Source organism: Anastrepha ludens, chromosome 2, assembly GCF_028408465.1.
Source record: "Anastrepha ludens isolate Willacy chromosome 2, idAnaLude1.1, whole genome shotgun sequence".
In the NCBI taxonomy this organism is placed as follows: domain Eukaryota; kingdom Metazoa; phylum Arthropoda; class Insecta; order Diptera; family Tephritidae; genus Anastrepha; species Anastrepha ludens.
In genome coordinates this window covers 24,958,571-24,983,352 of record NC_071498.1, presented here as the reverse complement: position 1 = coordinate 24,983,352, position 24,782 = coordinate 24,958,571, and the positions used below count along the sequence as shown (strand labels likewise).

Sequence of the window (24,782 nt, the reverse complement as noted above, 5' to 3'; positions counted from 1 at the left end):
CTAATTATATATAAATATAGGTATGTTTGGATAGTCAAACTGCAACAACCTCTAAACTGGCTGAACAAAACAGAAACAGCCTTAAGCGTAAACCATAACGTTGCCTTAATCTGCCTCGCGGGACCTCGGAACATTGAAGGAAACGAAAAAGCGGACGAACTGGCAAGAGATCCTCATCTGCCATGAATAACATACATGCAGAATCGATATTCACACCACAGGGTGCAATTAAGAATGCAATCTTCTCAAAATATCTGCGAATCGCGAATTTTAGATGAAGGGATCGGACAACCTGCAAAGTTAGCAGAACGTTATGGCCCACCTACAACCACAAACAAATGGCAACATTGACAAATATGAAATGAAGGGTTGCTTGTCGACTCACCACGCAGTGATAAGTGGCTTCTGGCCCATCGGAGAGCAGGCAGCCGAAATGGGCATCCCTTACAATATATACACACACGCCCATAGTTGTAATCAACCGGAGAAAAACCGAACTATCCTCCAATTCCTTTGTGAATGCCCTGCCGAGGGGATTAATCCTTGGCAAACCACTTTTGGAAAACCTCGAAGAGCTGGCCGATATAGACGTAAACAACTTTATAAGATTTCTCCACTTCAATCAACCAAACAACATGGAGCCAATAGCCGAACTACTTTTGATATTTATCGATGCTGTTTGAATTTCTCTCTGCTTCAAAATTCTATATGACCATCAGCTAGGTAGGAAGGTAGGTAGGGTGGCTGTCGCAATGATACACTTAGACCTTTCGTAGGTCCATTGTGATACCACTGGAACTTATCCTTACCCTATGTGTTCCTTTTCAAACCATCCGGTAGCTTTAACAAACAAGCAAAGCTTCGTTAGTTTTAGATGCGCTATGTCCGCTACATCAATTAAAAATGCCATGTCAGGAGTGAGGATCCTCCTTGTCGCTAAGCTTTCACACTCACCTAAAAGGTGTCTGACTGTTTCCTCTTCTTCTGTATTAAGACAGCTTCTACCGAAATCGAACTATGGGAGTCCTTACCTTCTAGCGTGGCTGCCTATCAGACAATACCCCTATCATTTTTCTTATATGTATGTACTTTCTCTCCTCAATCTTAACAAGCTGTTTGATCGACCGCTGTTCCATTTCGGCCATGTCTGTCTCCTTAGTTCGCATGTTGAGAGGTTTTGTCAACTTGAATTTACATTTTTGATGAATTCCCTGTCTATCAGTAGTTTACAAGTGGTTATAGGCATAGGTATCCGCGTCTTATCCATTTGTGGGTCGGGTGTTGTACCGGTTCAAACAAGTTAATCTGCCTTGCAGTTCTTTGCTATATTCCTGTGGCCTGTCACCCAAATAAGGTGTACTTTGTGGTATTTACATACGTCATTTAGAAGTTTATAACATTCTATGACTGTTTTTGACGATTGTGTTTTAGATTCTAGCGCTTTTATTGCTGCTTGACTGTCCGAGTATATGAAGACTTCATTTGTGGGCTAATACTCTCGTTTTTATTACTCTAAGTCCCTCTTTTATGGCAGTGACTTCCGCCTGAAATACACTGCAATGATCAGGTAGGCGAAAAGATTGGCTAACTCCGAGTTTATCGGAGTAAACCCCTTCACCTACGCGTTGTCTAGTTTGACCACCAGCTAACAGGGACGAATATCAATAGCACCGAACTTTAGTTCACCCAAAGCTCTTCGACAGAATCCATTTCTTGCAAGCGTTCATAATGATCAGCAATTGGATCGCATCGCTGCAATTCGATAGAACTCTGATCTTGGCTTACCCAGCAAATCACAGGTTCTCGTCCTAGAATAATAATAACTTAGTATCTGTAGTGTGCTAATGGCCGACGCTTCGACATAAAATATCTTTAGTGCCCCTCGTCCTACAATAGTGGGAAAAGATTATCGGATAAAGTAACTTCTCTATTTTTCTTAAAATGAGTCTCATGTTTTGTTTCATGTCGAGTTTTCGTAGAATATTTTTGAAATAATTTAAGCATTTTTCAATGTTCCACATTTTGCAATTCTAATAATTAAATTTTCTAAAATTTTCTCTCTCCCCTCTCTTCCACAGCGATTCATGCAGTATTTAGCATCCAGTAATTCAACATTTAATCTCAGCAATTTTCTGGACAAAGGCGGCGTACAAGGTAAACAAATTCATAAACAAAAACAAACAAGAAAAGAAGCATTTTTAATGAAAAATAAACAATTTTTGCAATTGTTCACGCACACGAGCAGACAATTATTACACTAACCTTATTGATTAAAAAAACAAAACGAAAAAAAAATGTAAATGCAAAGGAAAGAATCGCCTATGCATACATATACATACATACATATATACATAAATTCACACATCCATATATGCAAATTATATTCGTTGATTCGCTTTGTTTCAAATATTCATACGATTCCTTTCATATTCGCACTTTTAGTTGGCATTTTCCCACACACTTGCACATAAATACAATAAAATAGAATTAATTATTTCATATTCATAATTGCACAAATCCACACATACATGCATAAAAATAATTAGTGTGCACACTTACAATATCAAATAGAAATAATAATCGTAATCGGAAAATATTCAACAATATTAACACATTTTTCATGCATACGCACATGCATACAGTTGCGAACACGAAAAAAGCAGTACCAAAAATTATTAGATTTAAAAAAAAATATTAGATGAAAAAAAAAAATGGAATCTATGATGTGATTAGAAAGTTTTTATTATTATTTTGTAATTTTATTCTATTCTTTAACTCAACAAATCTATAACTGAACCTCGACGATGCGTAGATTAGTCTCTGGAGGTGAAATTGAAATTTGAACAGGTCGAGCCAAGGAGCACCAGGAGATTTGGTGGCTCTCAGGCTAAAACGCCCATTGCATTTAGAGCTCTGGAAAGGGGGTGGATAGTTAAGGAGGGAGGGAGAAAAGTATCAGAGAAAGAGATAGAAAAGAATAGAGACAGAGATAGAGATAGTTAGTCCTGTGAAAATTTTCCAGATTCTTTGGCAAATCTGTAAATATTCTCCTTACTCATTCTCACGACATTGGAACCCAAAACTCGTAGCCGTGCTCTAGCAAAAGCAGGACACTCACAGAGAAAGTGCTCAGTGCTATCCGCCTCCTCCAAGCACGACAGGCATACCGGGTCCTCGATGATTCCAATGGTGGTCATATGCTGACCCCATGGGTTGTGTCCTGTAATGATGCCGACCATCAACCGAATGTCTTTGCTTCTAAGTTTTAGTAGAAAGTTTGACAGTTTTCTGTTCGGACTTGTCACAAAACACTTTGCAGTTCTGCAGCGTTCTAGACCGGACCATCGCTCTTTATGTAGATTGCCTACATAATCGTTGATCCAGTTCTTGATTCCTGCGGGACTGATTCCGATTATTGGCTCTGGTCCCTGTGGGGGCACCGCTGATCCACGGTTGGCCAATTCGTCGGCAATTTCGTTTCCTTGAACACCGGAGTGTCCTGGAACCCATATAAGTACAAGCCTGTTCTGTCTTGCTACAGAATTCAGCTTCTTGAACAATCTTTGAGGTTTGCTTCGCGTTCTCCACGGTCTTCAGTGCAGCCTGACTGTCACTGAAAACTCCAATCTGTTTCCCGCTCCTTCTCCTCTTGATTATCCATTCGGCTACTTTCAAGATGGCAAAAACTTCTGTTTGGGAAACAGTTCCCATTTTCCTCATAGCATAGTGATACTTATTACTATCGTTTAAGTAACATCCGGCTCTCTGGAGGTACTCCTCAAGGTGGTGTGCTTTCCCCTCTATGGTGGAATATGATGATGAACGAGTTGTTGTTAGATCTAGAGAAGAGGAGGATTGAAGCTGTGCCCCACGATGTTGCTATATTATTGAGAGGGAAGTTTCCAGATACTCTCTGAAGTCTAATACGAGGTATTCTAAAAGTTCTATATACTTGGGCTTGTGGTTTCTTGTTCGCAAGAAACTGTAAAATTTCTACCTTGCGACCTCCGATATTGAACGGTACAGTTCTGTCAGTCGGTGATAGTGCTAGATACCTCAATTTAATCCTAGATAAGAAACTTTCTTAGAAGCTGATCGTTTAGGATAGGGCTGCAACAGTGGTTTACTCCTACAAAAGAACGGTCGGCTTAAAGTGTCGTCTATACGATTTTGGCGATAAAAGAAGACCTTTTAGCGCTAAATAAAGACTCAATTACACTCAGAAATATCTATATATATTCCGATCTAGGTCAGCTCTGGGTGCCGAGGCACAGTAACATTGAGGGTAGCTGTAAGGTGGACGAGTTAGTTAGACTGGGCACTACTATTACTCGAAGACAAAGTTGATATGCCTATGCCCTTGGCAACATCCATATAAGCTGCACTTTAAGTATCGCTCTAACAATCGCTGGAGCCAGTTACATCCCTGTGGCATTAGTAGGCAGGCCTGGCCAGAATGGAATATGGGTCGCACTAATATTCTACTTTAATTTAATAGGAAAGACTTAAGAATATTAGTAGGAGTCCTATCTGGCCACCGTTTTATAGGAAAGCATGCCAGTATAATTGGGACACCATATCTCGACTTTCGCAGAAGCTGTCAGCATGTAGAAGAGAAAGAGACAGTTGAACATCTTCTATGCGGGTGCATGGCTCTGTGCGAATGTCGGGATTGGCTCTTTTCTTTAATTCAGCTTCCCGTAGTCTTCTATGTACAGTCATGCCAGAAACATTTAAGTTCATATCTTTTTTAATTTGTCATATTTCATGGGATTCTCTTTGGAGAACTTAACAAGCTTTGAAGAAGCTTTTCCATCGATCGTCCAATGACAGGTGAACACAGCTACGAGTTTGGAAATTGAATAGCGTAGAGTTTCCAGGACTTTCTGCGTCCTCCGTCTGTTGCATTGGCGCCACAGCGTTTTCAAAATAGCACATGAAGAAATTGAGCTTCATCTCTTCTGCGCTTTCTTGATAGTGCAATTGCCCTTTAATATCAGTCAAGGGGATGCCGATGACCGGTTAGCAGGTCTCTGAGGCCAAACCAGTCTTCTTCCTGGCAAGCTCATGAGAAATTTCATTCCCCTCTATGTTGCTATGTGCTGGAACCCAGATCAAAGAAGCGCTACCTGCACATCCAAGAGATTTGATATCTTTCTTACAGGAGCTGACCAGTTTGGATCTGCACCATAGCGACGCCCGAGCCTTGATCGCGGCAGGATTATCGAAAAAAATGTTAATATCTCCCTAGCTCCCACGTTCTCTAAGCAATTTGCATGCTTGCAGGATCGCAAAGACTTTTGGCTGAAATACACTAGCAGTATGTGGCAATTTTAAATAAATAGATAAATTGGTTGATTTGGAGAAAACCCCTGCTCGACTCCTGATTCGATCTTGAAGCAGTTAGTGAAGACAGAGGTACGAGCTTCGATGCAGATTTTCCCCTCGTTCCAATCCTGCCCATTTGCAAAGATTGCTCTGGCCTCAAACTCCAGTTTGCGGATCTGTCCGAAGTTCGGTATGCGGTATTAACTGCAGTATTGCGGTATTAACTGCACAAAAATGCTATCATGTCCTTTGAGAGATTGCCTCCAGAGGCTAATCTCCCTTAACCTGATTGCACTTTGAGCTGTACTGAAAATAACATAAAAGTCGATGGAAAGTAACGATACAAAACGACATTCAGGTCAGCATTGGGGCAAGTTCTACTTACTACTTTGATGCCAATACAATCAGTCCTTTGCACCCTCCCCAGTTTAGAGATATTATAGTCCTTCCCTCCAAACCAGGCAACTATATGCTAAAATTGGTAGGACAACTACGTTGTACATCCAAAGCACGACCTGTGGCTTGAACCCCCATTTTCTGCCGAACATAGATTTGCAGGAGTAGAAAACTCGACTGGCCTTTACCCGATTTTCACTGTGTGGCTTCCAATGGAGTTTGGAGTCAAATATATTGTAGCTAACCTCCGATGAAAGCGGAAGAACTTGGTTGATTAATTTGGGAAGCCTAAGGTGCGGAGTTTTATATTTTCTGGCAAATAACACCAGCTCCCGCTGTAGTCAAAGCATAAGAAATATATGCATGATACTCCCCAAAATTAAAAAAAAATATGTATATATATGTATATTCCAATCTTCAAAAGGATCTCAAACTTCTTCAAGATTGGTGTACCATGAACCACCTACACTTGAATACCGACAAATGCTGCGTGGTTTCATACAGGAAGAAATCTAATCCGTTCATCTATAATTACTTTTTGAACAATACTATACTTAGTAGGAAAGAGGAAATCAAAGACTTGGGCATAATCTTCGATTCAGGACTTACGTTCTCGAAACATATTGATTATATTATTTCTAAAGCTTTTTCTATGATTGGATTTTTACGTTGTAATACGGAAGACTTTTCAGATCCCTTGACTTTGAAAGCACTCTACGTCTCCTTAATTCGAAGCCGACTAGTTTATTGTTCTCTAATATGGAACCCATTCTACCAATGTCATATAAATAAGATTGAAAGAGTCCAAAAAGTCTTTACCAAATATGCGTTGTGTAAGCTGCGCTGGCCTAAAGGGCTCCCTAGTTATATAGGCAGACGCAAATTAATTGAACTGCAAAGCCTTGAGGACAGACGAATCTACTTTTCGATTCTCTTCGTGTATAATCTTTTAAATTTCAATATAAATTGTTGTGAGTTACAGAGTTTAATTACATATCAAACTAAGCACCATGATTTAAGGCAGGTTCGTTTATTTGTAGATCAACGGTATAGAACTAACTATGCCCTCAATCAACAAATGGTGAGATGCATTCGATTCTGCAACAATTATCCTAGCCTCGACTTTCGACTAAGTTTATATAATTTTAGGCAACAATTGTTTATAATCTTTAACTAATAATTAAAAATTATCTAATATAGTCTGTAAGAATTATTTGTAGACTGAATAAATAAAAAAATAAATAAAAAGAGGTTGTCTGTAAAGTCGGTTTACTGACGATAGTTTAACGTGACAACGTCATAAGAAAATATTGATGGAATGGTTGCAATTTTCAAAACAAAATTTTAATTTTATTTGTTTGATAGATATTTTGTATGGATATAGAGGAGGAGGTAAATGGAATCGCAATGGAATAGGTCAAGTTACATTTACACAAACGTGAAAAATGACGAAACACTTATCAAATTCATGAAAGATATCTTCAATTTCGATTGTGCATCAGACGTTAATAAGTCAACAACACTAAGAGGCACCATCATCGATTTGCCTTTTTCAAGACACTTTAAACTCGAAACACTCCCTTTCATTTCCTACTTTTTCTATCATCGTCCTATTCTCAACAGAGAAATGGTTCATTACCATGCACACAGGAAGAAGCCATATGCAAATACAAGTGTGTGAATTTATATACAAATGCGCATATAAATACATACATATACATACATATATATGCTCAGTCAAGTAGGACAGAGCCAGATGTCGAACGTTGCCGAACGCGGGGGCCGATTGTGCTCTTTGTCGTTCGTTCCGCGCTCTCGCTTGCAGTTCAAGCACATTAGCTTACATTTGCTTGCGTACGGAATACATAGATTCGTATATTTGAAATGTCCATATGACTTGTATGCATCTTTACATACAGATTTGTTCTTTTTGAAAATTGCGCGAAATTGTATATGTATATGCATGTTTATATATAATACATATATTAGTATACAACATATCTTATAAGGTATGTGGTAAATATTACCATACATTTTTTCCTTCATATGTAATAAAAAAATTAATAATAATAACATTAAAACAACAGGTATTATTAACAAACTTGGTTTTATTTTAAATTCTTCAAGTGAATTAAATTAATAATAATCAATAAGAAGGCATATGCAAATACAAATATGTGAATTTATATATGTACATATGCGCAAATATTAGGCCGGGCCGATTTGTGGGGAGGCAAAAAAATCGCCCATTGCTCTGTGAAAATCATATTTTAGGGATCAAAATAAGAAAGTTTGCCGAAGGAACCATACCTCTAAAACGAATTCTGATGCCCCCCTATTTGGGTCGAACTTTTTAGTTTATTTTCTCATGTAAAGGCCAAAAATGGTGATATTTTGAAATGATTGTATGGGGAACCCCCCAGGGGAGTTCCAGGGGGTGTGCCACTGGCATGGGTGGGTCGGCCGTCCAAAGTTAGTGGGGGTCGGTCATACATTTGGACTCGATTGGACCACTCTAAATGGGTCAAAGTGGGATTTTTCGTTCGACCCAAATTGGGGGACATCAGAATTCGTTTTAGAGGTATGGTTCCTTCGGCAAAGTTTCTTATTTTGATCCCTAGAATACGATTTTCACAGAGCAATGAGCGATTTTTAAATCGACCCGCCCTAATGTATATATAAATAAAAAACGTACTTTTGTCTAAATCTGTGCAAAATTTTATTAGAATTTATTTTATAACCTCAAAAAACGGAAGGCATCGTTATTTCTATGATACGCTTAAAACGAACGACGCCAATAAAGCACCGTCATTTATGTAATTGCCAGATCTATTCAAAGAAATTCTGAACATCTGAAATCCCTTAACCTTTCGTAGATATTTTGAATTGAAATTTTTATTTGTATGATTTGTAGGGGAAAAATTGAATAAATAAATAAAAAAAAAATAATTTTAAGGGTACTGCTATTTCCATGTTCACAGCTGTACATTTATGAAAAATATTTTTTTTATAAAAATATCAAAACATGAATTTATTTACGTCAATAAGAAATTTATTAAAATCTGCATTTGGCTTGCGAGACTTTTCTGTTTGTGCTCACTTGCTAATGTTCAACTAAAAATACACACAATCACACACACATGCATATTAATTTCATAATTACTTATACTTACTATTGTTGAATTGAAAATAAAATTATTTATTAACACCAAACATGAAACTAATAACAAATCAACAAAGCAAAAAAAATAGTAACCTGTACTCTTTTCTTCTCTCTTCTCTTCATCTCTCTTTTTCTCCAACATAATTAATAACAAAATTGGTACTTTCCACAACTAAATACTGAATAACTGAAAAATATGCTAACTTTTCAAATGCCGGCTCTTATGTTTCATGAAAAATTGTATTTAATATCAAAAAACCAAAAAAAAAAAATTAACAAAATTCCGCAAATAACGCAAATAAAAAACGTTTTTCACACACGCACAATTGGTTCTTTGTTGTTGTAAAATAAATAAAAATAATTAAATGTTAATTTGTTAAGATGGCTTATCGGCACCGGGTGGCAGAATGGGTGAGTACATCGCTGTTTATAATTAGCTTTTAATATCTCTAATTGTTCATAATTGGTAGAGTTGCTTGGTAATATTCGTAGATAAAGAAATTAATTTTTGGTTTTTCGCTTTAATCTCTGTAAATATTTTTTCAGATACGTAGTATATTTTGAAGCTTGATTTTTACACTAATCTGAGTTCTTTCTTGTAAATACGAGCAATTTTCCTTAACTTACTTTATTTTAGAGTTGAGTGCCCAGCGCACTCTCATTTTCTCTTAACTTCTCGGTAGTGCTCTTATGGAATTCGCTGTCACTTAACTTTCTCTCTCTCTCTCTCAAAGCTCGAGGGTAGTGTGGCCGAACATCTGGAGATCTCTTTCAGTTTTCGGCTCCCCGACTACTGTAGTGTCTTTCAGGCTGAACTGATGGCAATAAGGAAAGCCGCGACACTGATACAGTCTGATGCGATATCCGGAAATGATATCTACATTTTCACTGATAGCCAAGCGACGATAAAATCCTTTACAAAACAGTCGACAACCTCCAAGGTAGCCATGAAATGCCGCACATCTCTTAACGAGATGGCTGAGTCATTTCACCTAAAGGTAACATGAGTTCCTGGCCATCGCGGCATTGAGGGTAACTGTAGAGCCGATGAACTAGCGAGACTCGGCACCAAATTGACCGATGAGTACATAGACAATGGCATAGGGATAGCCTTACAAACATGTAAGCTACTCATCCTTGAAGAAATTGTAAGGAAAGCAAACGAAGATGGCGTAATGAAGTCACCTGCAAAATCGCCCGTCAACTGGGGCCGTGGACTCTAAATGCTAAACACACAGAGTCTCTGCTAAGCCAAAATAAACACAGTCTTAGCACACTGATCGCAGTCATAACGGGGAACTGCCTAATAGGTAGGCACGCCCAAAGCATGGGTGTGCAAACACATGACTTCTGTAGAAGTTGTCTAGATGAGGATGAGGAAGAGACAATCTCGCACCTACTGTGCCACTGTCCTGCTCTATCCAGACGCAGGTTTACTATTCTGGGTAAACAATTTTTTAATGAGTTGGAAGATCTCAGTTCTGCAGAAATCAGAGATATTTTAAAATTTTTGAAAAGCACAAACTGGTTTAGGAGAGATAGGGCTTCCCAGCATCCCAGCTCCCCACGTGGCATCACAATGGGTCATGAGCCTGAGTGTATCCCACAGGACAACCGCTTCAACCTAACCTAATCCAACTTTCCAACTCTCCCTTTAAATATAGTAAAAAAAGGGCAGTTCGAAATATAGGATGCCTTTATTTTTCTTCTAACGGGTATATTCTATATAGAAAGGTCTGCCTTTTATGCGTATATCGTCGAAAAACACTAACAGTTCGTGCACCGATTTCCATTAATCGCTACGACAGCGCCATCTGTGTTGTTTGTCAACACAAAACAGCTGTTTTATTGCTTCACATTTTTTTTGCCAGAGTTTTAATATAGCGAATTCTGATGGCATCTCTTTATGCTCCTAAACTAAATCCGGTTCACTCAAGGCTGGCTAAACTTCGCTAATTGCCGGTGAAAGGATGTGCAATCGTGCAGACTATCTTGGAGCCTATGACCTCACTGCTGCGCCAACCGATCTCCGATAGACATTACAATGAACAGAAATAATATACTCCTACGGTTACGCTCTTCTCCTAGGGCACTGGCCATGCAACCAGACTGGGGCTCTATCACATAATCTGTGGGAATTGCAACTCTCTTGGGGCGGAAGCAACCTGGCGCATACCTCTGCATGTTTACCGCGTTGTGTAGACCTATCTTGAGATGTTTGCCAAAAACAGAGTTTGTGTTGGTGATATAAGAAAAGAATGAACGTGGTGAATTTGATAGTTTTTCTCTATAATTCTCAGCGGTGCTGCCACGTGTTGATATCGAACGAAAATTATATTGAATTTATCGCTTCAGAAATTGATCTGCCCGATTAATAAAACCCATCATGATTTATGTCGAGAACTGGGAACTAAAGTATATTAGTTCATGTACTTTGCGCTCATCTGGTCTAATGATAACTAGATTTTTATTTCTATCAAATGTAAGAACTTTTATTTAGCAGTCCTCAAGCGCCGCTGTCGAGCTTTGAATATTTTAATCTCTATACGCCAATTATTAAAAAAAGTACGCAGATAGCTGAATTGTGAGCACTACCACGAGACGATAAGAGTATTTATTCGCATTCTATTGAAAATGAAAGTAAAATTAGTTGCGCTGTAAATAAAAAAGCCGGTTTTCATTTCGCATCATTACTAAAAAAATTTCGCTAAAAAGTATCATAAAATGCCTCAAATTTCCACATTTGAAATCTATTAATAAATTTAGTGTAGTATCGCTATGTAGCGCTTTAAAATATGATATGAGTTTCTTAATATAAAATATAAGTATTTAGCTATTCTTCTTATTTCTATTTTTATTTCATTTTTTCTGTTTTCCTATTGCAAAGAATTGCATTGTAGAGTAAGAATTTGCTTATATGCTGCCTATTGGTATTTTTACGAGTATTTATAGAACGAAATCTTTATAAAACTAGTCGCTTTAGGTCTAAAAAACGTTGGGAAATATGAAAAAGTTATATCACAATTTAATGCCAAAAAAGTGAGTTTATTGAAAATAAGTTTTTAATTTTCCACTTAGTTCTCGGACTAATCATTTATAAGACTCAGTTGACACAACCTTTAAAGGGGAATAACAATTCACTTGACCTCCCTACTAAGCCCTTAAACCACTCGAATTTGACGAATCGCCCTTCATTCGCAAATCGTTAGTGGGTAGCGAAGTGTTGAAGCTACTGCTAAACGAGTACTTTAACATATGCTGACAGCACTGGAGAACAGCTGCCAAAAGTTACATTTGTTTGGAAGCACTTAATAAGTATTAGCAAATCCGCGGTCATACAGGAAAACATTTGTTGCTTCAACTCGTCACTTGTGATGCTCGTACTCCGTCAACACCCTTGGCGTACTCGTTCTTCTCAATATTGTTATTGACTGTAGACCATACACTAACAAAATGCAAGGTGTGTGAACACGACGGGCACACCAAAAGAGAACTTGAAAAAGTTGAGGCGAAAAAACCCGAAAGCATCGATGCATAAACGCGGTTTAATGAAACTTGCCATATATCAGTAAATATAATAGAATTGGGAGCATAGGAAATAGTGAGTTAACCAGTTTTATGAAGCATAAAACTGAAACGAACTTTGATTTCAGCAGAATGAGTTTCCTTGTTCCACGACCTATTAAACAATAGATTTTTAGCGCGTCAAATTCGTAAATAATATGAAATATCATAATATGATTCTGCGGCGCCCCGACTCTGGGGCCTACGTAGAATCCAGCGGGACAAAACTGCACTTTGCTCTTGGAATGCATACATCTGTGTTTCAAGCGGAGGTGTATGCTGTTCAAGAAGTGAGGAACTTTGTTGTGGAAAACAGATGAAGAGGCAGATCTATATGTTCCGCAGCGACTGCCAAGCTGCGCTCATGGCCTTAGACAGCTCCCCAACCACATCAGAGGTAGTCGAGTCCTGTAAATCCAGCCTGAACTATGTCGGTAGACATAATAGCCTGATGCTAACATGGGTCCAGGGACACGTGGGTATCGTGGGTAACGAAACCATTGACTCCTTAGCTAGGATGAGCTCTGAAGCCTACTTCTTTCGCCAGTAGCCCGTTCTGCCACACTCTTGGCAGGCTAAGAGAGGCTGCATATGGACTAAACTGATGTTATCTGTCATGTCCTACCGGCTGTCACAAATCCTCCTGTCATATAGCAGAAGGGACTGTAGACAGCTGGTTGGACTGATGATGTCCTACTTTCTGTGGGCGAAGCACATGGAAAAGGTAGGCATTTCAGACAGTGTACTCTGCCTAGCTTGTGAATAGGAGGATGAGACGGCGGACCACTTCCAGTGCGTCGCTTGAGGTCTTTTTCACTGATGTGTTGATGCGACCACCTTGGCTCCTTGGCACCACAAGATCTACTCAAATTTCTTCGGAGTTCGAGTAGATTTAAAGAAAATTAAAAGGGAATCCGAGTGCAGTACCATACACTTAATTGTGTCTGAGAGCTGTACTTGCTAGTTGTCCCGACAAAAAAAAAGAAACAGAAGCACTATCTAGCGTCTCAATGCAGCTAATTTTATAAACAAGGTTTCAATCACATCGATAGATATTCACTAATACACTAAGTCGTGGAAAAGGCCCATGAAAGGAGAATCGACAAATAGAAGGGTCGATCTTAAAGCTGGATTCGACAGTACGAAAAGTAGTTTCCTATATGCCGCGATGTTTAAATTTGGTATCTCCGCAAAACTAATGCGGCTATGCAAAATGAATCATCAGATTCACAGTTATCAAGCCAATCAAGAAGAAGAAGAATCAGAAAATTGAGTTTCGTGTCTTTATTAAGTTCCTTACTTAGGACTTAAGAAAGAAAACGCACCAGAGGTCATTATGGGAGAGATACTGTTAGTTTTCGGAGACTCTTGACCAGGAAAAATTATGATCATAAACAGTCTATTTTACTTAAGCAATATCGAAAATCAATTGAAGAAGATTAGCGCCCAGGTCGATCGATTCAGTTAACGTCCTTAGACATTGGTGAAAGAGTCTGAAAACTTATTCTAGACGATGCACGTTTGAAAAGGAAATAAACCGCAAAAATGGTTTAGGTTTGATGCGGTGAGTTTCTGAATCTTTAAAACTTGGGCTCATGATTGTGTACCTAAATGGATACAAGAGTTTATGGAGTGGGACATGAAATGTGCATTACCGGTGAAAAAGGTCATGGAGTCATACTCGGGTGGTAATACTCTAATATTTCTTCCGATTCGTAGTGGTCTAGTATAAAGAAAAAATGCCAATATTAAGGGAGAATGTCGCGCTACATTTTTAGAAAGAAAAAAAGAATGACGTTGAGCAAAGAATAAGAGAAAAATGTGCTCGAGGTGGAATTGGGTTAATAACTACGAACCTGGGTAGGTAGTATACGAGGTTTGTTAAAAAAATAGGGTGAATTTTCAAATTTCGCGGGCTACGTTCATTCGGTTTTCGATTATTACTTTTTTTATATTGGTTCACTCGTCTCAAAGATATGTTCACGGTTTTGGCAATATAGCATGTTTAGTTTGATTGTGAGAGGTATAAATAAGGCAAGTGTCTTGCGTGTTCGGTGATTTTCTGATTTTATTTTTTTAACAAACCTCGTAAACACAAAATAATTGCACCCGAGCAGGAGAAGTCCAATTTGCTATAATCGACTGAAGTGATGATGAATGTTTAGGATTAAGCAGGCATCTCATTGGCTGTGGTTAGAAAAAGCGTGTAAATATTACAACTTAATCTTAACCGTCCTTCCTTTAGTCCAGATTTAGACCCTTCAGATTACTATTTATTTCTAAATATGATGAAAGAGGTTCAAGAAAAAAACTCAAGTGGAAAGAGCTATTTTCGTGTATTTTGTAGAGCTAGAGCTAATCCGAGAAAATTTTTATACTGAAAGGAGAATATATCAAAAAATAAAAACATTTTCATATATTATTCGCATACTTTTCTTTTGACTACGCCCACTTTTCGGCTTCTCTACTGACTTTTTTATGCAGATTGACATTTTTCAATTAATTGTAAAAAAATGATAGCTCAGCATTTGTTTTCTTTTTGTAAGTACAGTGTACTCTCTTTTAATGGACATCTCTCTTAGACGTACGCGTTAGCGGACAATTTTTTGAGTTCATACGACAAATCCTTAAGAATTTTTTAAATTGGTTTCTCTTGAGCGGACAGCCCTTCCCTAACACGTGAATGCTCCCATAACATATTATTAACTTCTTTTACACTTTTCTTATAAGCGTAAGCCTTCCATAAGCGGACACTTCTTTCAGTCCCTGAAGTATCCGCTTAAGAGAGAGGTCGCTGTACAATTAATATAAAATAATAAAGTCTTTTAGTCGGTCAAATTGTACAGATTTTTTTATATATATAATATTTTTATATACCATCATAAATTTTCGCTTACAAATCACTTTAGTAAATGAAATTTAAAAGCATCATATAAACAAACTCTCCCGTAGGCTCTAACAGTACTTTAACTTTTTATATTATTATTAGTGCTATTAATAATTTTATAGTATTATTAATTTTACATTGTATTTAACCTAAATGAGTAAATACATTATTATTATATGATATTTGTACATTTTTATTTATTTCAATAAAATAATAAACTTCACTTAACACAGAAAATCGATTTTCAAGTAGAAATTCTATGACATTTCCACTTCCGTATGCTAGTTTTTAGTTCAGTAATTATTTCAGTAATAATGTAATTATCTCACATTCACTTAATAATTAAGTGTTTATTCTCTTTGCTCCGCCCTCCCCACAGGCTACGATATGTCGCCGTTCATACGACGCTATGCCAAATACTTGAATGAAAAGTCGCTCTCATATCGTGCAATGGCTTTTGATTTTTGCAAAGTAAAACGCGGGTAAGTCCGATATGAATTATCAATGAATGTATGAAGTATTGCGTGCACACATGCATATACGTACAGTGGTGGCAGAAATATTTAATAGAAACAATAAACGGGTACGGTTTATTTTGAAAATTTTAATTCTAAGAAAATTGTATACCGTAATTGGTAGCAAATATTTTATTTATTAACGCATTTTCGCATTTTCAAATTCATAACAAGGATGGTTATTCAAGTTTTGAGCTAAAAAGTAAAAATAAATGCATGTACCATTCATAATAGAAAACGGCTTTATTGTTATTATTACAATATTTAAACCATTTTTTGAAGTACCCATTCTTCCGCTTCGATTGAAGTATGACTCTAAAATATTTGAATGCATCAAATGCTTCGTCAGGCACGAAAAGGGTTGGCCTCGACCAAGGCGAATTAAATACAGAAGGTGACGTCTTCTCAAAACCGTTACTTTATTTTGCGATTTTGACAAGTGTGGCGTCAAGCACCTTAATAATACAAAACAAACAAACAAAGGCAGGAGAAATTACATGTGTGAGAAAATTCAGTGAATGGCTTGGTAATATTTGGATTTGTGACATTTAAACTAAACAAACTAATGGAAACGAAGTGCCGTGTGTTAAATTGTGAGAGCACGACTTACAAAAATACATCCAAAAGCAGTTTTCCGGCGTTTGTAAGCGGAGGACACCGTGGCAAGAAAGTGTGTATAATTTCTTGTGTTTCTATTGCTTTCGCCTACTCTTCCTCTTGACAAACAAGTAATTCCTCTTCCTTTTGCTTGTATGTTCTCGGAGCCGGACGTCACACAGCGCATTTGGAAGGCGAAATCTCTTATTCTAGCATTCTTGTTCCCCGACTTTTATTTTGTTCTGCGGGAATACGAAGATGCCAGCCATACCAGTACCTACTGTACGGCGCATGAGCCGATGTATGAGAGCTTACATTGTCGTGGTGGATATGAGTTGGGCTTTTACGATGTTTGTTTTTCGAAGAAATGTTGGTGCACTATTTATAATTGAAGGTTCTATTGGGCATATATTTTCCATTTTCAAGTTTTGCAGAGTGCTGCTAAAGTTACGGTGCTTGGTCGGATATGAATATGGGTTGATAGAACCGGATATAAATATGGGTAATTTAGAATCGACTGCCGTGGTTTTTACGTCGCTCCAATGCCATGATGGCGACAGGTCCAATTATTCTGAAGGGACAGGCGTCCATATTCCGCGAAGTGCATCGCTCGCGAAATATTTTTGATGAATTTGTCTCATTTTGAAAGATCCATACAGTCGATTGTGTGATTTTGTTTAGGGTTCATATGCGAACTAATGCCTAAGCTGGTGGCGTAAATCTCATGATCTTGGCTATTGCAGTTCATATTTTTTTCTGTCAACAGCAACTTCCCGACATTCATCCTGTAGCGAAGTGCGACCACAACTAACACTCCGTTGGGCGCCTGGGTGTGGCCAGACTTTTTCGACTTTGGACGTGAATTTAATGTATTTCTATTATAGCTAACGTCTTGAGTTTCTAGGTAGCTTCCTAAAATTTAATTTTCTTTTTATTTATGGATATAACTTTTTAAAAAAGATCGTCGATCAGGACGAAAAAAGGCCAGACCCGGGTGTCTAACCGAATGTTTTAAAAAAGGTGCCCAAGTCGGAAAGCTGATGAAACATGGTTGTTGTTGTTGAGCATCATGAACATCCCTCACATCTATGGAGTGACAGTCTTTGGTCGGATATACCTAAATTCGAGTCGTTCCGGTAAAGTAGACCCGATTATTGTATATTAGGAACGAGTTCTCTGCAACATCGAAGTTCAAGGTGGTGGTTCATCAATAATAGTCGAAGCCAGTTGGTCGGCGAGCCGCCGTAGCCGAATGGGTTGGTGCGTGACTACCATTCGCAATTCACAGAGAGGTCGTTGGTTCGAATCTCGGTGAAAGCAAAATTAATAAAAACATTTTTTTAAAAGCGATCGCCCCTCGGCAGGCAATGGCAAACCTCCGAGTGTATTTCTGCCATGAAAAAGCTCCTCATAAAAATATCTGCCGTTCGGAGTCGGCTTGAAACTGTAGGTCCCTCCATTTGTGGAACAACATCAAGACGCACACCACAAATAACAAATAGGAGGAGGAGCTCGGCCAAACACCCAAAGAGGGTGTACACGCCAATTATATATATATAGCACTGTGCGACAATTTTGGGGTCATCAAAATCAAACCACACCGGACCTTTTTTTTCTGAAAATATACCTATTCAATAGCAAAACCCTCGCTGTGTTTTTAAAAGTTAGCTCGATTTTTTTTTTATAGCGTTTTGAAGTTTTCTATTTTCATGAGATTTTGGAGTTTTACCTGTACGCTAAATTTGACTTATAAATCGACCTTTGTTTGATTTAATCGATTTATTTTGTCATAGCTTGATGCAGAAATTTCGTACATGTACAAATAAACTTATTTTGAGAAGAACCTATATCTCAATACGCAATTTTGAATACCAAAATTTCGAAAAATTTTATGTTTTTACCATTTTTTACTGTAATTATGAAAATAATTAAAATTTCTCACTATTTCTTCTAGCAAAAATGTTGCAAAATGTACTAAAAAAGTCATTTATAAGATAAAAACATAAAACTGAACTTTAAGTTTGTTATTTTCTAAAAAAATAAATTTTTAACAAGATTTTTCTTCATAAAAATAATTTTTTTATACTCTGCTTTAAATTTTTTTTTAAATATCTAAAAACTCTGTAGGTAAAAATATTAAATAGATTAAGTAAAAAGAATTATAGACTTGAATTCTTATAATTTTTTTTTTTTTTTTAATAAAATAGAGAATTTTTACGTACTAAAACCTTAGAGACGAGCTCTTTTCGACAATGATTGAATTGTTCTTTCCTTTTTCGATACGCCGTAACTTTCGTACCTCTTTCTAACAAGTTATTTGATTTTAACATTGATGCTAATATTTCTGATTTCCGCTGTGTTAGTTCCAATTTAGCAACAATTTCATCTAATTTACTTTGCGTTATTAGAATCGGCTGGTCTGACGTTGATGGTTCGGTAACATACTCGGAATGTATATCAAATAATGATGGCTGTGTCATAACAGAAAAAGATTCACTTAATTAAAGCATCAAAATTCGGACATTTTGGCACTGGAATATTTTCATTATGATCAAGCGGTAATTGTACACACTGGACTGAAACGCATTTTTTGTTTTTCGCTTTCTTTTTGTTCAATCCGATCACAATATTTGCACAACTATAACAATTTCTATGTACTTAACAGGCTAAAAGTCTTGTGAGACCAATCTTGCTTTTCACTACTCACGATCACATTTTGTTACATCCAATATTCATTGGAAAACCGTATCTGGAAAAAATACTAGCAAAAATAGAAAAATCTGAAAATGTGTATAACGGGTGGTTACGTATAAAATTATTTTCATAATTACAGTAAAAAATGGTAAAAACATACAATTTTTCGAAATTTTGGTATTCAAAATTGCGTATTGAGATATAGGTTTTTCTCAAAATAAGTTTATTTGTACATGTACGAAATTTCTGCGTCAAGCTATGACAAAATAAATCGATTAAATCAAACAAAGGTCGATTTATAAGTCAAATTTAGCGTACAGGTAAAACTCCAAATCGCATGAAAATAGAAAACTTCAAAACGCAATAAAAAAAAAATCGAGCTAACTTTTAAAAACCCAGCGAGGGTTTTGCTATTGAATAGGTATATTTTCAGAAAAAAAAAAGGTCCGGTGCGGTTTGATTTTTGATGTCGCACTGTGTAGTTGGTCGACACATTGTTGTTGGTTGAATATAACGTTCAGGACAATTGTGTCGATTTTTTGACCAACAATCGGTCCATGATGTTGGCTTGGCGCAGCGTGAATATCGACATCGATTTCCGAATCGTGTCGTGCCAACTGGGCAAACGTTCTGGCGCTTAGCTACTCGACTCGAATAGACTGGAACCACATGAGATTTGCAGCGCGTGACCGCCACCGAACTTGTCGTTCAGCTGAAAATATGGCGGCGGTGGCTGCCGATGTTTTAAGAAAATTAAAAAAAAAGGAAAAATCTTTGCTATTTTGGAACGTCTGTGAAGTTCTTACCTTTCTTGGAAGCTGCATACCAGCATTAAAGAAGGTGTCTAAAAGTATATTCGAGTAAAAGTGGGGCAAAAATTAAGTTTTTATGTTGTATTGCGCTTACTCCACAAAGGCACAGAATATCGAATGGAGCAACACAAAGTGATTTTCCCCACATCACACCGAGCAAAGCATACCAAGTAAATGGTCTAGGCAACCACTACTGGGAAGCACTGTCCCATGCGACTTATTCAACGACTTGGCAACCTCCGAACACTTGTATTACTTGTGCACACTTGCAGAGTGGCACTTCGTTTCCTACGAAAAAAATAATTATCTATGGCTGGTTAATTTTTCATAATGTTTACATTATTTTCTCCACCACTGTATTATGCCACTGTAGCTGTCTTGCCTAATTGCGCAGATTGCTTAGTCATGCAACATGAAACAGCAGTGAGGGTATTCACGAAGAAAATTTGTGCTTTGGGGTTTTTGTAATAAAAAAATTTTTAGAGAATTCAATTAATATATGTTTTTTTATATCTTCTGTTTTTTTTTATACCACAGCAAGGAGGAAGGCTCTCTACGCACCATGAATGCCGACAAGCTGCTAAAGACATTACCTGTACTGCAAGGACAGTTGGATGGCCTACTGGAATTCGATTGCCAGGCCAATGACTTATCTAATGGTTTGTTTTTAGCTTTTTTTTGCCAATTTGTACTATGCATTTATTTACCACTTCTTATTTTCCCTTTCAATCGCGCATTTTTCCACCATGAATGGTGCTGCTCACATTCGTTCCAATCATTCACTTTTCACAAACACGACGACAACAGGTGTCATCAACATGAGTTTCATGCTGCTCTTCCGCGATCTGATACGGTTGTTTGCGTGCTATAATGATGGCATTATTAATTTGCTCGAGAAGTATTTCGATATGAATAAGAAACACGCACGCGATGCTTTGGATTTGTACAAAAAGTTTTTGGTGCGCATGGATCGCGTTGGTGAATTTTTGAAAGTCGCTGAGGTGAGTGAAAATGAAAAGCAAACAAACCAAAAAAAAAAAAACGAAATGTTGTTTACTTGTTTATTGGTTTACCTTCTCACAGAATGTTGGCATTGACAAAGGTGATATTCCCGATTTGACAAAGGCTCCGAGCTCTCTGTTGGATGCCTTGGAACAACATTTAGCCACTTTGGAGGGACGCAAGGTTTCTGCTGCTAATACACCAACTCAAACGGCAAGGTATTTTTTCATTTTGAAATTTGTACCAACTATTTTTTGGATTTCGCAGGATTATTTGATTACTTGAAGCTATGTACATACAACTCTCGTAATAGGAGTCTAAAAAGGGCTTGGAAAAAGGGGGCTATAAGTGTTGGGAAATAATTGCGAGCGAATTTGTGTTATTGAAAACGAAGAAAATTGTCAACATGGCATAAAAAAAAAAATTGAAGAAAAAATTACGCGAGTTTTGAGTGAATTCAAATTTACACTTCCTTATACTAAAATTAAATGGGCTATAAAATGCATACCCAGAATTTTTCTAAAGTTTCTAATTAGAAAGCGGAAAATGTTGATGACAATTTCTTGAAATTTGTCAAATGTTTGTGTATCGTAGGTATGAACTATCGTAGGTATACTGACAGGCCACAATTTGTTAGCGGCACACGCATACAAGATGGGAATTACAAACAATGATAGCTGCAGATTTTGCAATGAACCAGAACAAAGGGAAACTTTTGAACATCTTTTACGTTCTTGCCCTGCATTAGCTAGAACCCGAATGAAATGCTTAGGAGCTCTACAATATGAGAGGTTAGAAAGTCTCTCGGAGTTAGAGCGTCAGAGCTTACTTAGATTCGCAAAACACAAAGTCTACTACAAGGAAACGTTAGGGTCAACCTCCATCTGATACCACTAAGGACCAATAGGTCTATGTGATGACTTTCAGCCAGCCAGGACAACGTAATCTTGTGTATTTCGTACAAGTTCGGTACTTTGATTTATGAGGTTAGCAAGAAAAATATTGCAAATATTGTAAAAAGATGAAGTGATATAATTATGTATGCACAATTGTATAAGGTGGCGCAAAACTAATCACCCTATCGTAAAATTTTTCGTTTTTGCAAATGGCGTTGTCTTTACAAATTAGACAGCTGAAGTATACAAACAGACGAGAAATAGAACGCTATACGGCCCAAATAAAGATTTCCATTACTTGATTTTTTTTTTTATTTAGTAAAAATGTTATTTAAACATAATATTGGATGATAAATTTTACGCTATTTTGTAAAAAACAGGCCGTCGAAGACCCGATATATTTTAACAGGAAGCTGTGAATTGAAATTTGCAATTTGTTTTTTTTTCGTTTTGTTACAAAAAATGAAATACTTCCTATCTATAAACAACACCTGGTATATTCATTGACAATATTTTTCTTATAACAGATTAAATGAGATAATGTTTTTTTTATTTTGCTGTTAAATTTTTTTCAATTATCTATGTAATTTGGAAGAGTTTTAAAAATATAGGCACATAAAGTCCTTCCCAGCGAAAATTATTTTGTGTTAAATTTTTCGTAGTTTAATAATTTTTGACACACACAAATTTGCGTTACGCGTGATTGGTTGCGTAGTTTTAGTTTGTTGCCTTGGTATTTTTGTGCTTAAAGTAGACTTTTAATTGCCGTAAACTTCAGTTTCTTCGGGCTGTTTTCTCAACTAACCTCTAACTTCGCCGCCTACTTTATGGTGGCGTTAAACCCATTCCCCTTACCTCAAGCGCATATTAAATTATCGGGCCGATATATATAAAATTCAAATGATATTCTCTTAAAAATTTTGTAGCTATGTTCAAACTGATTCAGTTCAATTGGAACTTTCAAATAAAAGACGCGTGTGCTGCCGTAGTTTCGCAATTAACAAATTTTTGCTTGACGAATTGTTGAGAAATAAAAAGTGAGGGGCAATTTAGTAAAATGAATCGCCTCGCTTAGTAAAGTGACTCTATTGGTAAGACGAGAAAACGGCTCTTAGATGTTTTCCAAAACAAAAAAATGTAATAATTCAAATTAAAAAAAAAAGAAATAAAAATAAATGATATGGTTGAAGGTTTTTCCACAAACAACTTAAAACAAAGGAGTAGTTTTTCAAAAACAAAAACAAAAAAAAACAATTAATAAATGTGATCTATTATTAAAGACTTCTAAATCAAACAATTGCACTTATGGAGTTTAAAGTTTTTCAAAACAAAAAAAATCAATTTTGTTATAATACAGTTAAAAGTTTTCAAAGAGAAAAAACAAAATGTAATAAGAAATTTTAAAGTTTTCAAAAAAAAAAAAAAATATTTCTAATAATAAATTTTCAACTTTTCAAAAATTAAAAAATTTAAGAATAGAGTTTTTCACAAAAACAAAAAGAAAATGAAATTTGTTATAATAAAGTTAAAAGTGTTGAAAACAAAAAAAATCTAATAATAAATTTTAATGTTTTCAAAAAAAAAAATGTAATAATACAGTTTAAAGTTTTTCACCAAAACAAAAAAAAAACAAATTTGTTGTAGTACAGTTAAAAGTTTTTTAAAAAATCGAATAATAGAGTTTAAAGTTAAAAAAAAAAAATCTTAAAAAATAAAAATAAAAATAAAAAACATTTAAGAATAGATTTTAAAGTTTTTCACAAATACAAAAAACAAATTAAATTTGTTATAATAAAGTTATAAGTTAAACAAAAAAATCTAATAACAAATTTTAAAGTTTTAAAAAAAAAAAATGTAATAATACAGTTTAAAGTTTTTCACCAAAACAAAAAAAAAAACAAATTTGTTGTAGTACAGTTAAAAGTTTTTTAAAAAATCGAATAATAGAGTTTAAGGTTTAAAAAAAAATCTTATATAAATTTTTAAAGTTTAAAAAAAAAATCTAATAATAAATTTTCAACTTAAAAAAAAAAAACAAAAAAATAATGTTATAATACAGTTAAAAGTTTTTCACAAAAACAAAAAAAAAAAAATGAAATTTGTTATAATAAAGTTAAAAGTGTTGAAAACAAAAAAAAATCTAATAATAAATTTTAAAGTTTAAAAAAAAAAAAAAAAATTATTAATAATAAATTTTCAACTTTTCAAAAAACAAAAAAAATTTAATAATACAGCTTAAAGTTTTTCACAAAAACACAACAAAAAAAACCAATTTGTTGTAATACAGTTAAAAGTTTTCCAAAAAAATCGAACAATAGAGTTTAGAGTGTTCAAAAAAAAAAAAAAAAAACACATTGTAATACTAGAGTTGGTGTCATGTAAGCACTTTTTGCAACAGTTGTTGGTTTGAGTTGTTAAAAAATTTGTAGAACTAGTTTTCTTACCGTCTTGTTTTGCTCTTGCTTCCTAGTTTTTAAAATCAAATCATCGAGAAGTTCATTTCAAACATCGCGGAGTTCAACAAGAGCGTGAAGATGGTAAAATTGACTAATAGTTTGAACGCCAGGAACCCATTGGATGTGCACAGATAAAACCAGATTACAAAATATTTGGTATTTCCATCGCTTGTTGAAGTGAAAGGGCGAGTCATCTTCAACGTCCTCTCCGCTTATATCTTATAAACGCTTGTGAGAGCCAACTTCTCATTTGCCATACACTTCTTTCAATGAATTATAAAATTTAGTAGCAGTTTATCCAAGTTTCATGTAAAATTTCACTACAATTTGTGTGCTATACGAGGGTTGGCTTTTATATTTTGCGCCGAATAATGAAAACACTGTGAAATAATAATAAAAATGATTTTATTGTTTTTCAAAATATGTTCCTAGGAAGTCAATGCAATTCTCCTTTCGCTTGAACAAATTTTCA

The 24,782-nt window shown here is 36.0% G+C and overlaps 1 protein-coding gene across 19 annotated transcripts in view; it reads left to right on the top strand.

Annotated features, from left to right (window-relative positions):
- The window catches only part of LOC128865583 (phosphatidylinositol-binding clathrin assembly protein LAP), a 107,068-nt gene that overhangs the window by 36,244 nt on the left and 46,042 nt on the right, over nucleotides 1-24,782 (top strand). For 17 of the 19 annotated variants that reach the window (XM_054105921.1, XM_054105974.1, XM_054105948.1 and 14 more), the window contains 6 exons: nucleotides 2,079-2,154; nucleotides 9,269-9,298; nucleotides 15,718-15,820; nucleotides 20,494-20,615; nucleotides 20,764-20,957; nucleotides 21,040-21,176. In XM_054105921.1, coding sequence (XP_053961896.1) covers nucleotides 2,079-2,154; nucleotides 9,269-9,298; nucleotides 15,718-15,820; nucleotides 20,494-20,615; nucleotides 20,764-20,957; nucleotides 21,040-21,176 — 662 coding nt within the window. The remainder of the gene's footprint in view (nucleotides 1-2,078; nucleotides 2,155-9,268; nucleotides 9,299-15,717; nucleotides 15,821-20,493; nucleotides 20,616-20,763; nucleotides 20,958-21,039; nucleotides 21,177-24,782) is intronic. The other 2 variants (XM_054105938.1, XM_054105890.1) reach the window with 1 other exon arrangement.